Genomic DNA, 17,095 nt, shown 5'->3' on the forward strand with positions numbered 1-17,095 from the left:
TCTTCTCAACACAAACTGAGCGCTCTCAGTGTCTCTCCACAAATCAAGTGCTCCAGTCGCCAATTAACTTATGAAAAACAGCCTGAAACAATTTCCCTTAGTCAAAAAGGTCTTCTGCTAGACAACAACTCCCAGCACGTCACTATCTTTCTCCTACCCTGGAACCAGAAAGCTGACGTGGTCTCACCAGCGTTTGGCAGCCCCTCCAACTGCCCACAGTGACAGTCGCAGTGCGACCACCCAGGCTGCAGCTCACCCTTCATCACCCAAAGCCACACTGTGGACCCACAGGTCACTTCACACCCACTGGGACTCCCAGGCCCTATGTGCAAAGCTGCTGTCTATCCAGTCCACACCCTAGAGCCCCTACTTTCCACACATCTGCTTGGGAATGTAGAATAATGAATTCTGCAGTACTGCAGTGAGAACAGTATAACCCTGAAGACCATCAAAATACCACTACAGCTGAGATGGAGAGGAAAGAGTCAGCATTAAAACAAGACAGATTAGCTCACCTTAAATGTTTTTCTATGACTGCCACGTCTCAAAAGAAAGGCTTTCTTTCTAAAATGATAGCTCATTTCCTACTTTTTAACTATTTTCACCGATCATCATATGAGAAAACTATAAGTAAATCTTACCTGGAGAGTTTGTTTCACTATCTGTATCCATAGCAACTTCATCATAATTATCATACTGATATATGCCTCCTGCACTCTCTGTAGATGGCTTATCCAAAGACCATCTCAAGTCTGTATCTGAAGACTAAACAACAAAAGTGTATTTTATTTAGCTGGTCATATGTTATTCTTTTAGAGCAGATCTATTAAAAGTAAATTTTAGAAACAAGCCTTTATAATTTTGTCTTCAAATTGCTTTATAAATACAATTTACTTAGTTGTACAAAAAGATTAAACTGAAGATTACCTTTTAATCAAATCCATTGCAGGTGTGACTTGACAAACTAACTAGTTTTAAAACTGGATCTCTTCAGGGAGGGGAATTGGGGAGGTGTCATGATACACAGAAGCAATTTTTAAATACCTATTAAGTCATTATGTATCTGGTAATTGTCATGGTTATATATTTCTGAAACACTGAAAGAGAATTAAATGCTTTATTATTTCTGCTAAACTGTCATGGCAATTACTAAGGGCACTTGAACTACCCTTGATGGAAATCACACAGAACTGCACAAGGAGCATCTTCACCATGACAAAGGTTGTGTGTTCATGTGAAATATGTTCCGATTGTTGCAAGACTGATGTCTTAGGTGGATAATCCTTTTATTGTCCCGAAGGAGTCACATATCACATGGAAACATGTCTAGAGACTGTCAACTAATAAAGCAGATTGTTCAAAGAATGCCTAAAACTATACGGATGCCAATCGATGTTCCATGAACACTGAAAATCCACAGAACAGGTGAGTATGACTTCTTAGACTTCTCAACTTGCATATTTCAGAGGCATACAGTAGACATTTCGGCAGCTTTTAGACTTTCTAGTGTTAACAGGTAAGCACTCTTAGTGTCAGTTTTCCACTCATTATTATTATAAACGGGACTCTTCTATAACACGACCTCAAGCAAGGAGTCCCAATTTCCTTAGCTGCCGTTTCACTTCTCATTACAGCATCAGTAGCTCCAAGCACTTGAAGCATCTAGCTACAGCAGCTGTACTGATTCCATGATGAAAGAATTAAAGCTGAAGACACACTGTCATTTTTCTCGGTAACGTACCCATGCTTAAGAGACAGAACATTTGTGATTCAAGTGACTTTTGCTAATCTTAAGATGAGAGAATGAAGACAGCCTGCAAGTGCAGCATGATGGTCACTGCAGTAACTCTATCCCTTCATAAATTTGACACAATTCTGTCATCCTGTAATGAGACTGAAATAATTAATTATCTTTTGCATCTGGGCATATTTTGTACCTCGACAAATTAAAACAATACTACAAAGAAACCAAACCACAGATGACATTTTGAAAGAAGCAGGCCACTGAAGTTGTATAATATGACACAGAAACTTTGAAAATGTGGAGACAAAACTACAATCCAAGATAAGAAAGCCAAGAACATCTTGTTGATTGGTTTGTGTTAAAATACAGACTGCTCCTTGATCACGACATTCAAAATATCTTTAGAAGGGAACGCTTTACCACTGACTTGCAAACATACAACTCGTACAAAACTGATGTTACCAAACCCAAAGGGAATGCCTCTCTAGCATGGGATTACAATACCACCCAAAGGGAATGCCTGCCTAGCATGGGATTACAATACCGTAAACACTGAAATACTTTGAGCTTTTCTTTCTTTTTTTTAAGGAAGGGTGGTGTAGGACGAGGGACGTAAAACCAGGAGGGGCATAAAGACAGAAATGACCCACGAATCACAAATATAACACTTTAACAACATATAATAGATTTTTTTTACCCTGCTTCTTGATCTCCTCTTTCCTCCAACCAGCTTCATAAATCGATTGTACTGCTCTTCCTGATTTGAGAGGTCCCTAATTTTTCTGATTTCTTCTTCTCTCTTTCTTCTCTCCTCCTCTTCTTGTTTCCTCTGGTCTTCCTCTTTCTGACGCCTGTCTTGTTCCTTTTGCTGCTGCATCTTCTTTGATGTCTGTTGTTTCCTCAAACCTTGCTTAGCTTTAAAATAAAAAGCTATGTGATTAACTCCATCTTACCTAAATGGTTCCTCCTAATCCTACATTCTTCAAGAGTTTCGAGTAGACGTACGGTGTTTTAGGATTAAAAGCTCATTGCCCAATGTTCCACACAACATACTACACTTTTTATTTCAGAGGTCATGCCATTGGTAGCCATTTCAGTAACATTAAACTTATTACCTGTAGCACTAGTTTTTTTGGTTGAATGTGCTTTTGTACTGGCTTTGACTTTCTGTGTTACGCTTTTCGTTTTTGTTAATTTTTCCTTGCTTTCCTTCATCACCTGTTGTTCTTTTTGCTGCCATTTTTTACTAGCAGACTGAAGTGCAAGAAGCCTAAGTTGCAATTCAGACATCTCCTCCTCATCATCAAGCAGCTTCTTGAGAAGAAAAGAGAAGAAAGGATAAGACAAAAAGTGAAGAAATATCATTTAATAACTACATCTTTTTTGAAAGGGTCTTTTGAAGTCTGCCCCAAAATTTTTTACAAGAAAGCTTAAAAATCCTACTGTACTAGCAGGTGTCATTCCTTAAGAATGGACTGTTTCTATCACTGAAACATTTCTGAACTGTAATTGGGAAAAAGCAATCAGAGTATCATAATGCAATTATGCCTCATCTACAGACAAAAACTTTCTTACCTTTTCAGACGTAACATCTGAACTGCTAAGTTTTCGCACTGATGTTTGTTCTTTGTCTTCTGCACCTTCCAAAAGAAAAAATACCATATTTGTGAGAGCTGTTTCTCATGAGACAGAGCTACATTAAAATGATGTGCAGAATTTAATCCATACAAACATATTTTATTAGTATCATTGGTACATAATGTAAAACAGAATAGCAGTTGTCTGTATAAAACCACATTAACTAACAACATAAACTTGGCATGTCTGATGAAATCTACATCACCATGATGCCATAAGCCTAAGGCAAGATTTGTCATTTTTTAATAATTCTCTGTCTTAAGGTTGACACATACTTCCCCAAGAAGCAGAAAAAAAAAGATTTGGAGACAGGGGAAAAGATGACTTCTTGCCATCTGTTTTATGCTACCATCTCATATCAGCTGCTGTCCTGAGTGTCTCAGATTCCACTGGCAGCTATTTTGAGTAACTGATCAGTCTTTTGCAGAACGAAATATAAAGGCCCAAAGCTGCACTAAGAACACACTTGTTCCATTTCATGCCAAAGGAAAATAGAAAAGAGTTATCCTATGGAAAGGAAAAACAAATAATAATGCTTTCCTGCTAAACATCAAGACATTGACACATTAATTTGTTAGACTGCCCAAAACCTATATATCCCTCTGATTACACAGCGTTACACACTAACACATACTTAATGCTACATAACACAGTTGTATGTGTATTATATAGTATTACATAATTATTATAGCTAATAACTATTAATATAATTGATAGCAAAATTATATTTATATCATTTATAAATAACCACATACATATATGTTTATGTGCATCAGAGGAAGGAAATAAACATTTAGGGAGAAAATTGGAGACCTTTTCGTATATTAGCCCTTCTTCAAAGACAGATTCCTTCCCACAATTCGAACCGGCAGAAATTAAGTTTGCACTCCATACAGCTTTTACTCTTTCTAGCACTTTACAAAAACTCACATTCAGAAAGGCGCTGTTTAAAATTTACCAAGACCTTACACCTAAGGGAAAATACTACGTAGCAAATGCTGAAGGTCTTCCTGCTTGCACATGCGCGTTTTTTAAAGCACACATATAAGAGGAAGAAAAATAATATCTAATACCCACACATATTCTAAAAGAAAATTAAAAAAAGCTATTATTACACTAAGCAAAGATCCTAACCATTCAGTCCACAGGACAGAAGTATGGAGGCACAGATGGTACAGCAGTTTGTGATGCAGACACACGCAGGGACATACTACACAAACTGAAATGCTCTTTCAAACCAGAAGGGGACAATACAGGCAGAACAGACTAATGGGTAACACGGTAAGGAAAGCAGGGGATACTGTAAAGCCTCTTGTCAGAACTGAACCACAGAGAATTAATTCCAGACAAGCTTCCTTGAGTTTTAAGACAAGTTATCCAACTTGAACAGGTCTGGTGAAATATCCCGTACATCATTTAAAATTAATATAATGGGAAAAACAAATTTCCCTAATTTCCTAATACATGCATAATCAAGTAGTATACATTCACTTTACACACATGAATCTGCAATAACTGAAAGCCGCTGGGTTTTTCCACTTTGGAAGCCTGTACTACATAGTCATAAACAATCACTCGCATACATAATATCTGTGCCTTCAGATCATTTTTATGTCATACATTTGAGTGGTGTGCAAAAATTAAGATGCTTTTAATGTGCATGCTATAGCATCTATTTTCAGTATCTTATGAGCTGTATTTTCAACTTCAGTGCTTCTCAGTTTTGAAGCTGGATATTTCTTTGAGACTGTTTTATTTTTTAAAAAGCTTTTACTCCTGCCTTGCTATGTTCTCTTCCTGCAGGCTACTGTTTTTTCTTCTACAGTCAAGTTCTGTTGTTTTTCCTCCTGTCTCCCATTTAAAACTACATTACCCCTTAAAGAATACTAGAACCCTTTTTTTAAAAATCTAGAATGAGGTGGTTTGACTACTAACTGAAAACTGGTAATTAGTAGTCAAACCACCTCATTCTAGATTTTTCTTTCCCCCTTTTGTCTTTCCTGTTAATTAAAAAAAAGGAAAAAAAAAGGTTAGAATCATAGAATTCAGAATCTCAGTTTCTTTACAGGATTTGTCTCCTAAATCCCCGTTCTGAAGGTACACGTAAATCATTCTGACTTCCAGTGTTCTAGTCCTACCTTTCTTCATATTCCTACTAATTACTCACCTGTGTTCTTAACCCATCCATTTACTACTTTGTCTCTTCCCACTCAAACAGATAGTTTACACACATTGACAAATTAGCTAACATTAAGATGACAAGTGATAACCACAAGCACACCCTCAACGACAGAAAACGCTTATTAGAACTAGATGAAGCCTCAGAAGAGGAAGTTAAAGCTAGCTGCCTTATTTTGCTGCAGACTTAAAAGTAAGGTCAAGGACTTCATTGCAGGTCAGCTAGACATAACTTGTTTCCCACTAACGGCTTCACGCATCTGAGCAATTATCCTCTTTGGCCTGCCGTCCAGATCTACCTGAACAAGATACTTACTCTACCCCTTCAGCTACATTTCTTCTACAAATTGTTTCTATTTCTGGCCTATGATTTCATCACTGTTCATGAATATCAATTATGAACAAAATAATGCTGGTGAAAATCTCATACAGACTTGTTACACTGAAGAAAACATTTAAAAATGAAATGCAGTAAAAGATGTTTCTAAGTGCCATCTTTTCAGCTAAAAAAATAACCACATTTTGCTTCTGCAATGAAGAACAAGGGAAAAACAGAAGGAAAACTTTAAGTGAAAGTAAATTATTTCTGCTGTGAACAGCAATTAAAACCTTCAAATCTTGTCCTCATGCTTTCTGCCAAACTACCAGTTAGTCTGAGAAAACACACTAGTAAAAAAACAAAACAAAACCAAACTAAACACATGCTTCCAAGCACGTTCATGTAACTCAAGGAATTACATAAAAACAGAATTAAGTACATTAAATCTATAACTTAAAACGTTTAACATTTTAATTAAAGTTAGGATTTTAATTAAAGTAAATTTTCTCCAACACCTAATATAGATAGATAGATATAGATAGATAATGACAAGCAAAAAGGACTTTACAAGCTAAAACAACTTTACTAGTATTTACCTTGGCCAGATTCTGTGACTTCAGATTTTTGCGATGACTGTTTTGCTCCTTCTTTGCCTTTTTTTAATCTGCTCCTCTCAGCTGGAGTAGGCAGTTTTTGTCTAAGAGGTTTCAGTTCAAATGCCTGAAAGGCTATAACCGGATTTTTCTCCTCAGGAGATACTTCTTTTATAGCATCTGCTGTAATACTGTCATTTTCTACAGTTACTTGGTCCTCATTGTCCACTGTTTTATCATCATCTTGTTGTTCACTTTCTTCCCTGTTGCTCAAAGCCAGTCTTTCATCTTTATTAATGCATTCAAGCTCTAACTGTATCTGCTTATACTTCAAGAGCAGATCCTCAAAACTTTCTTCCACAGAGTTTTCATTTTTTGAAGAGTAGTTCTGCTTCCTAGATGGGGATCTTCCAAAAGTTTTGGCTGAATTACTGGTCAAGAAAACTAAGACAAGAACACGTATAACCTTAAAACAGTGGCGATATTACTACTGAAGACTAAATTATGACAAACAGAACTTAAGATCATTCTCATATATTTTAATTTTACCTTAAGGCTAGCTTGAAAAATATCCTTTATAAATACAAGCACCATGCAAAAGATGTAGACATTATTATATATTGATAGCTTAAATAAACATTTTCTCAAACCAACAATTTAAAATATCCTACTTATGACAGGAATTTCATAAATTGCTGAGAAGTCTTGTCACTTGCTCATACCATGCTCCCAGAAACAACAGCTGTAATGCTGAGAAGGTTCCCCACCACAAAGAGTAAGTTGGACTTCCAGAGTTCGTAACTCAAGTATTGACTCCCCATCTGACATTCCAAAAACAGGTTAAATTCATTCTCACTCATTTTATCCTTTCATAAAATGCCAAGTCTGGACATAGCCCAATTACACACTGCACTTAGTATAGCTCAACAAATGAGGCAAGGCACAGAATAATCAACAACTGAACGGAATAAAAAAAAATGGTGGCTAAATACTGGGAATCAAAACATTCAAAAAATGTTAAAAAGAGGATTGAGAATTACTAATTACTCAGAAAAGGTTATCTGTGCATGCCCGAGTGACAGATTTTTCTTGACAACATGTTGTCCAAGGCAGGCAATGGAAATATTCTCAGGCAACTGTATCCCGAATAAAAGTTGTCACTATTAGAGGTTCACTTCCTCTCACTTTAACCTAACACTTGGAAAGCTAAACTACCCTGTAAAATAATCATGCTCGAGGGGAAATCTTTTAGGATACCAAGTCAGGTTTGACTCACTCTACTTTCAGTATCAACCCCGCTGTGATAACAGCTGACTCACACCCAGTTATGTGAAATGCTTTTTCATCAACATCATCTCTTAAAACAATAAATGGAGTAAAACTAAAAGCTAAAATAAGTGTCCTCTGAATGCAGACACACTGAATCCAGAGGAAGATAACTTTATATTTGTCTTCTGCTCACAACATGCATCAACAGCTTGGATCTTTCACTATGTTAACTTCTAACCTAAGTATGAAGAACGTTCGTATGTATTCTACAAAATCAAGTTCTGTAGTACCAGGAAATGTTTTGTTACACAATGCTTCCTTTAAGCTTCAACCCAAAAAGCAGAAACTAATAAAGATAAACTACATAAAATCCAGAAGGCAATCAAACAATCTACAAATATGCTGAAAACACTAAGAGCTGTGTGCAGTATAACACCAATTATACAAAAAGCATATTCACCAAATTCACTTCCAACATATTTCTACTTCCAAAAAGACAACTACAGTAGTGATTTTGTGAGTCGCAGGAAAGTCTGAAGCTAATTAAGTGATATAACATAATTTACAAAAATAAGTCTAACTATTATTGAAACACTTCAATAGCTTCTGGAATCATCTAGAGTTGGGTAAAAAGACAAAGCTTTGAAAAGTTTTTTTTGTGCTCAGAATAATAAAATTGCTAGAGCTCCCTCAATGAGAACTGAGCAGAAATTCTGTGTTTCACAGATGTAGAAAATTGCATTTATATGTGGTTCTACACACAGAATGTAAAACTACATGGAGTGCTATGAAAGACAGACAGGCACGTAACCATTAAAACAACAGTTATTCTTCAACCAACTCAAGAGAAACTTCATCCTACCATCAAAAAGAGACCAACTAACGAAACTGGGGAAAAACGTACAGCGGGAATCACAGAGTTCAGAATTCAACAGAACAGAAAGTCCTATTTCGCTCCCATATTTCAGACTCCAAATCCCACAATTCTCTATGCAACAATTTCTGCAGAATGACTATCTAACAGCTTCAAGTTAAAGCTGCTAGGAATTAAAAAAGTCTATTGAAAGCTAATATCCAAAGAAAAGTAACAAGAATTCTTGAAGTGCTCCACTGTGTCATTCACTCCATTTATACACACACACTTCTACGAAGCACTGTGCAAAGTACTAGTTCCAAGGATAAAGAAAACAGCCACCTCTCTCTCTTAGCAGACACTTAAACATTTCACTTTCCTGGGAGAATTCCAAATACCACTTGCCTCCTTGTAGCAGTTGATGTGAAGGTCTCTTCTGAAGTCACATGCCCATGAACTATGTCCCTACTACATCAATATTAGCAACATGGAGGTACTTCAATGTTTAGGAATACTGTAATACCAACTCCTTTGGGTGGCAAGGATATGAAAAATACTGAAAAGAACTTACATTGAAGGAAAACCATGGGCCTTCCTGAACTATATGATCCATAACCAATGGAATGTCACTCATTAAGTAGCAACAGTATTAGAACCTTCTCTATCACATTTAAACAGAAGAGTGCATCTTGAGTATCAAGAGAAAAAAAAAGATTTCCTCATTTTCTGCTTTTGGTTTGAAAATGGAATTATTGGTTTCTGAATGCTCTTTTAATTAAAAGGGAGAAGACTGAGTATTAACAAGTATTATCACAAACAAACAAGGTCTGTTTAAGATGATCAATATGTTTGTCCGCAAATTACTCATTACACAGAAAGTAACCATTTTCTGGTACTTAGAGCAACACTGCAAATTAACAGACTTTTTAAAAAAAAAAAAAATCTATTTTCAGCACTAGAACCGTCTTACTGTGCAACCCTGGCCAAATCGCATCTTCACTCACTGCCTCTTGAGATAAGATCTTTGAATGAAAAGTTCTTATGAAGTAATGCTCTAACTTTACCAGATGAGATTAAATAAAAACATCTCTTCATTACTAGTTTACATATTTCACCCACATTAAAAGTTTAATGACATGGATAAACAATCTTGTATCTAAAGTAACACAGTATCCAATGAGTAGCTTTCAAAGCCTTAAGTGCTGGCAGAAGTAGGAAAAATTCCTGTTCCTGGGATCAACCAGCACAGTCAAGCAAACAACGCGCATCCTTTGGCTACTGGTACAGAGGACAATAAAATAATAAGATTCTGGAGAATAGGTTTTAACCACTAGCTCTCTTGCTCAGTGTTTTTCACACTTGTCTACATTTTCACTTAAGCAATAATGCAGCTACATCAAGTTTCAATACCAGGCTGCACTTCAGTTACACTTGGCACCAGATCTTTATGGGTTTTTTTCTATAGCAAACCTGGAAAAAGAGTTTTTTCCATCACTTTCACATTTCCTACTCTTAAAAGCAGGAAATATTAGAACTGTATTAAAAGTCACCTAACCAAATCTAAGAGCAATCATGGAGAACATCCTACAAGGAATGTCGGCAATGGCTTTATAAATAGAGCTTTCCTATGTTACCTAAACTCCCATATAAGCCGCATTTTGTGCGTATAGTCCCAGTTCAACTTAGGTTTAGCTTTAAAGTTAGTTTTAGCTATGTGTAACAGCCTCTGGAGGGCTGGAAGCTAAAATGAAAAAACAGTGGATCCTTCATTGCCCAATACGGGAAATTAACAAGCTATGGGGTTGCTTGTTAACACTTTAATTATATGCATTAAAACTGCCGCACCAAAGGCTGACCCCGCTTCACAATACTCGCACTTCGGGCTAGCAAAGCAGCCGCCTGGGATCCAATCGACTAAGGCTTTGTTTCAGGCTACGCTTTTTCTTTTTCCCTACGCGGGACTGGTCAGCCAGGCTGCAAGCCAGGTCGTGGCAGTAATGCGGCTTCCCCGCAGCCTCTCCTTGAGAAGCAGGGCCCGCTGCCCCGGCCGGCCCCTGGGCCTGGAAGGGGTGCCACCCTTTCCGTTACCGCTACCAACGGAGCGGGACGGAACGGCGTGTCTTCCCAGGCCTTTCGGCCACGTAACGCGGCACTGCCACACCCCGGCCCACCCCAGCAGCACGGCCTCCGCGCCTCCGCTCCCTCTCGCGTCTCAAGGATACATTTTCGAGGCGAGGGTTCCCTCCAGCCCTGGCTGCTGGCGAATCCGGCACCGCCTCCCCCTCCGGGCGGCCTCCCCGGAGGGTTGCCTCCCCGATCGCCGCCGTCTCGGCTCCTACCCCAGCGCCCTCCGCCCCTGTAGGGCCGGCCTCGGAAACGGAATCGGTCCAGGGCATTGTGGCTGCGCTCCCAGAAGGAGAGCCGGGGGCCCGTCTCGGAGTGCGAGCCCGACGGCATCCGCGACGCCGGCATGGGCGGCGGATGGGAGCGGAACGAGTCCTTGGGCCGATACCCGCCGTGGCCGTGCGGGTGCCCCATCTCCGGCGGCGGCTGGTGCCGCGAGCGGGGGAAGCGCTGCCCGGAGGAGAGGGACATGCCCCCGCGCAGGCCGGGAGGTGGCCTGCGCCTCGAGTAGGGCCTGCTGCTGGCGAGGCTGCCGCCGGGCTCGGAGCCACCGCCGCCGCCACACGGCCCGAAGCCGTTGTTGTCATCGTCGCTGATTTCGCCGTCTTCCAGCTCCCCTTCTTCCTTGGGAGAGAGCCCGCTAGGATCCAGCGCCGCCTCCGCAGGCGCGGCCTCCGCAGCCGCCATGGAGCCCAGGCGGACGGTCCCGGCGAGGCAGCGCGCGGCCCGCCCCAGCCGCTCGGGCGGTTTCGTTTCCTGCGCAGGGCGGCCCCGCTGCGCTCCGCGACCCCGCCCCGCCCCTCGGCCCGGCCCGCGCACGCTCTCGCGAGAGCGCGCTCCGCCCAGGAGGGGGCGGGAGGTGCGGTACGTAAGGGGGGAAAAAAAAACACAGAGGGAGGGATGGGAGCGCCGCGCGCGCGAGGTATCCTGGGTAACGTAGTTCCTAGCGAGAGACGAGGCCAAGTAAGGCACGGGGCGGGGAAAGCCGGTGGCTCAGCCTATAGCGGGGAGCTGGCGGCGGGCGGAAGCCAATGGGGGTTCGACCCGCCATGTTGGTAAAGGAGGCCAGTGGGAAGGCCGCCATTTTGTTGAAGGGAAGCGAACTGCCTGGAGAGGGAGGGCGGTGAGGTGGTGCTAACCGGTGCTTGGCGGCGGGCTGTGCTGGACTCCACCACAGCACTGTCAATGGCAGCTTCCCTCAGCACCGTCCGGGGCGGCGCCAACCGCGACGCTTCTGAGGTACGAGTCTTCCTGGGCACTCCTGTTGGTTCCCATTCCGCCGAGCCGCAGACTCTCTTCTGGTTGAGCCCGTGTCCTGCTGCCCCCAGAACGGTGCACAGGCTTCTGAAGAATGGAAAGCAGCAGTTTTGGCAGAGCCTAGCACCCTGATAAGCATCACTGACCCCCCAGCTCCCTCCCAGGAGCTACACTGCGGTTCAGATTAAGAGGGTCATTTGTGGGAAGCTCTCCCAACCTGTAATTGCTTTGAAGTTCAGATTGGCCATAATGGCTTCTCTGATAGGAGTGTAAACTAAATATCAGAGAGAGTAAAGCAATTACATAAACTCCTTAAAATAATTTATTTTAATTTCACTTCTTCGAGTACTGTGGTGATACTTTGTAGTTTGTTTCAGGGACTCAGCCTCCTACCAGGGTGTTGTCAGCTACCCAATGATGGCTTTCTTCGGCAGAAGGAGAATCCTTGTTTTAAATAAAGCCTTTCAGCCTTTCTAAGTCAGATTGGTGTTTCCTTGAAAACTTCCAAAACTTGATTTTTAAAACTTCTAGCACAATCCCTGAGAATTTCTTCACAATGATCATGCATGCTAAATGTCTTGCAGACTTGCCATTGATACCTATGGAATTTTTAATGTAATCCTTTGTAAATATGTTTCAGTCATTTATCTGCGGCTCTATCAGGCAAGACATTCACAAGGTCGACGACAGAACTCTGTACAAAACTGGAGCAAGGATGGAACTTTGTAACCATCAAGGGTGCTTGTACAGCATTTGGCAAGAACAACAAATGTAATTGTGTCCTGAAGTGAACTTCACCTCAGAATGAGTAGGGGGCACTTAACCAAACAACCACCGACGACCAACAGAGACCTCGTGCATGTGTAATATAGTTTTGCAACACCAGCATTATGCAAATGTAGTAGATAGGTGGGATCTAGTGTGATGTATGTACCACACAAGCAAGATAGGCAAATCTCAGTGTATAAATACGTTCAATTTTGCACTTGATTTGGGAACTTCCCCTGAGTGTCTGATTCTGCACACTGTTGAATACGGCAATGTCTCCTTCCTAAACGTAGTCTCTTTGTCTGTGTTTTGGGAGTTACATTAAAATCATAACACCACGATTGTCAAACTTGGAGAAAGGCTGTCTTTTTGTTCTTTTTCTGAGGGTGAATGATGAAGGATTTTTTTTTCAGTGAATAATGTGCTACAAAAGCACAACTACCAAAAATAAAATTCAGTATCGTGTTTATTTGTTTTTCTTCTTTGCCTTTCTCTCTAGATTTTCTTCAGATCCCACAAGAACAGGAGAGCTGATAATGCATATACTTTGTAAAGTTCAAAATGTTGTGCCAAACAAACTACTTTTCTTTGCTCAAAACACTTTGCGTCCTCTCGTTTTGACCTAACTGGACAAACTACATGACTTAGAATAGATACCATTCCAATGAGTCGACTTCATACAAAACTCAGGGTAGAGTATTGGACTGTGTATATCATGTCCTAAATTTCTCTAATTTCTTCTATTTAAAACAGTGTGGATTGTGGATTCTATTAGGATATTTACAAGGAAGAATGAAACAAGTTAAAAGTTTGCTTTTTTTCTTTACAGGTATTCATCCTACTACAGTAGTGTGTTATTTGTGTCAGTTCTTCTATTCAAATAGATATTACCTCTAGAAATCATGCTTCATTGGTGGCTTATACTATTCTACATATCCCACAGTACTAAAAATATCCCCAAAGGGCCAGCAGATATGGCACAGGACCTACTGAAAACTCTCTGAAGTAACAGCTGGAGGTCAGGCAGGTTTCTTAAACAATACTACATGCCCATCTCTGTGTCTGAAATCTGATCTGCTGTAGTTACAAAGAAGTTTCAATATCTCTACATCTAGGCTGTAGAAATTTCCCTCCCAGCAGACATTTGCTTACTTGGGCATCCCAGAGCTTTGCATATATCTGGTTCCATTTTCTTTTGTACAGTTACCTTTATTTCGAAGTGTTTTCACGCACCAGCAGGAAATTAGTATCAGCGTCTTTTAGAGTGGGAAGAAAAATGTTTATAGAACTGTAAGGTATTGTCAAAAAAGCAGCAGCTCTATGGGAAGTTAAACTGATGTGTGTATTCCCACTCTATTAATTGTTACTGTGTTTGCCTACAGTTCATCCAAAAATGTGCTGAACTTATTCAACAATGTTATATGATATGTATTATAAATTTATAGTTGATATACTTAACCATCCAAAAAAGAAGATCCTGAGAACCTTCCAGTGGCTTTGCATATCCTATAGTATCATATGTCCCTTCTTTTATTTCAGTCATCTGATACTGCCTGCTTTTCTCTCTTGTCTAGAGTTATCAGGAAAGTAATTTTATGTCTATGTTTTCAGGAAGCAGCAGATCCATCAACTGTATTCATCACTGTTAATAAACAGGAAAATTGAAGGTGTTCTCTTCTGAAAAGAGAATAAAATGGCATGTGTAAAAACAATGTGTTGATCTGATGTTTTTGATATCTACACGTTTGAACAAGAGGCCGTAAACATTTGCAAACTGCAAGGGAGATGCCATTCAAAGAGAAAACGTTAAGAAACTTCCTTGCTTATGGCATGGGGAATAGATTAAGAATTTTTTGTGAGGTTTTATTGCAATGTGTAAATTTAAGACAAAAAATAAAGAAATTTCAGCTGCATTCGACTTCATGGCTTTCAAAGAGATGATGTTACTGCTGGAGAACAAATTTTTGTGTTAAATACTGAATATGTTTTGAGTAAAGTACAAATGCAATGATTTAAAATACAGGAAAGCATATGTCTTAATACTAGAGCACAGATTTTGATTTATTCTTTGTCAAGTTCCCTGAATATTACCTGCACCTCTTGAACTACTGAAATTTGTGTGCATAAGCTGCTAAGACTCAGGGAGTTAAAAGATATCTTCAAGATCTGTTCCTGGGACTCAGCTGGTGCAGTTGATAACAAGTTCTGTATTTCAATATAAATAGCAAAGGTCACTGGGTGCTTAAACAGCTTTAATGCAACTAAGACTCATTTGCATATCTTACAGATGTGAACTACGATCATTAGTGCAGCTATCCTAATCCTAGCAGTATTATTTCTGTTAAAGTTTTAAATATCCCTGATATAAAAAATTACCATACTCTTATTTTCTCATGATATGTGTCTCAAGCTCTTTATCCAAAGCTGAAAAAAAAATACTGGAGTTAGTGGTCTCTGTGACGTTTTTTGCTTTTAGTGACTTCATTTCTGGTCCACAAAACATTAAAAAAAATCAAATTTTCAAAGTTTGAGGCAGAAAATTAGTAACGTGTTTACCATATAAGTAAAATTAAATTATTACTAGTAAAGTGGAATCTTGTTTTTCAGAAGCACAACCTGAGCTTTAAGGTCCGGGCCATATTTCGGAATATAAAAGACATTTAGTATCTTTTGGTACTATAATGTTTGGCTGAGGCTAATTATAATTTTTGTTCCGTTCCTGCTTAGTAATTGTCAATTACAATTGTCTGATACCAACACAAGACTTAATCTAGGCAAATTTAAGCTTAATTCACTTTACATTAAATTGAAACTGGTATTGCTGTACTTGATCTGGTTGAGATGAAGTTTCTTCATCACAGCCCATCATGGTGCTGTGTTTTGAGTTTGTGGCTACAACAGTGTAGATAACACAGGCAGTGTTTTGGCTATTGCTGTACCCTGCCTGCACAGCCTCAAGGCTCGCTCTTTTTTCCACTCTGCCTGTTCCCCCAGGAGTGGGCTGGGGGTGGCCAGGAGATGTGGACGGGACACAGCCAGGAGAGCTGATCCAAACCAGCCAAAGGGATGTTCCACACCATGCAACCTCGTGCTCAGCAATAAAAAAACGGTAGAGGAAGAAGGACCGTGGAGAAATTGTCTTCCAAGCTGAGCATTGCTCAAAGATTGCCTAGGCATCAGTTTTCTTGTGGGAGGTGGCAAGTGACTCCCTTTGCAATGCTTGTTTTTTTTCTCTTTACCTCATCTGTTAACCTAGTTTTTATCTCAATCTATGAGTTTTCTTGCTTTTTTTTTCTTCTTATTAACTCCCCCATCCTGCTGGTGGGGGGAAGTGAGGAAGTGGCTGTGTGAGTGCTTAGCTGCTGGCAAGGATCAATGCAGCACAGCTGGATACATAAACTATATGCACAGAGTATACACATGCTACTAGTTAGTGCTTATTCATATTCATTGTTTTTTCCCCCTCAAACTTGTGACAGGTTGGATCTTTCTGGAACTAAGTAACTTCAATGCCTTTTGTTTGATTGTTGGTTTGTTTTCTGCTTGGTATCATAGAATCTTAGAATGGCTTGGGTTGGAAGGGACCTCAAAGATCATCTGGTTCCAACTCCCTTGCCACGGGCAAGGACACCTTCCATTACACCAGGTTGCCCAAAGCTTCATCCAACCTAGCCTTGAACACTTCCAGGGATGGGGCATCCACAGCTTCTCTGGACAACCTGTTCCAGTGCCTCACCACCCTCATAGTGAAGAATTTCTTCCTTAGATCTAATCGAATCTACCCTCTTTCAGTTTAAAGCCATTGCCCCTTGTCCTATACTCAAACAATTATAATCTTAAATATGATGGACTCTAAATAATGAGGATTTTATTTTTCACTAATTAAGAAAACATGAATGAATTGAAAATTTAATTTAGCAATAAGGTGAGGATAAAGTATGTGACAAAAATGTTTCTTCATTTGGGAGAGTGTAAAATCTTATGATGAAGCCATTCTACATAAATGGTTGAACACTGTATAGATTGTATTTGAATTTCTGAGAATTATGTTAGGTTAATGCATAATTTTACACTATGCAAGTTGCACAATCTCCCATTCATTTGTATTCTGTTTCCTAACATATTTCTTCTGATTTGGGAGTTTCCTTAACAGAAATGTTTGAAGAAGTCTTCCTAAGAAGAAAGAGGCTTATATCTAAGAAGAAACTTCCGACTTCAAAATAAACGTTAAGTGTAAACAAGTTCTTGTTCAACACAGTTAATGCCTTCAAGACATGCTAAAATAAAAAGCAATATGAATTAGAGGAGGCAGTAAGATTGAGAAAAATAGTGAAGAATTGCATTCAAAAAGA

General features: G+C 39.8%; 1 protein-coding gene across 1 annotated transcript in view; it reads right to left on the reverse strand.

Annotated features, from left to right (window-relative positions):
* Positions 1-11,405, reverse strand: part of ZFC3H1 (zinc finger C3H1-type containing) — a 44,770-nt gene extending 33,365 nt beyond the window's left edge. Inside the window, 6 exon segments of the mRNA XM_086610868.1 lie at positions 626-765; positions 2,442-2,659; positions 2,860-3,058; positions 3,320-3,384; positions 6,476-6,895; positions 10,817-11,405. Of these exon segments, the coding sequence (XP_086466994.1) occupies positions 626-765; positions 2,442-2,659; positions 2,860-3,058; positions 3,320-3,384; positions 6,476-6,895; positions 10,817-11,405 (1,631 nt within the window).
* Between the last annotated feature and the right edge of the window lie 5,690 nt (positions 11,406-17,095).

This window comes from Tauraco erythrolophus, chromosome 4 (assembly GCF_009769465.1).
Source record: "Tauraco erythrolophus isolate bTauEry1 chromosome 4, bTauEry1.pri, whole genome shotgun sequence".
In the NCBI taxonomy this organism is placed as follows: domain Eukaryota; kingdom Metazoa; phylum Chordata; class Aves; order Musophagiformes; family Musophagidae; genus Tauraco; species Tauraco erythrolophus.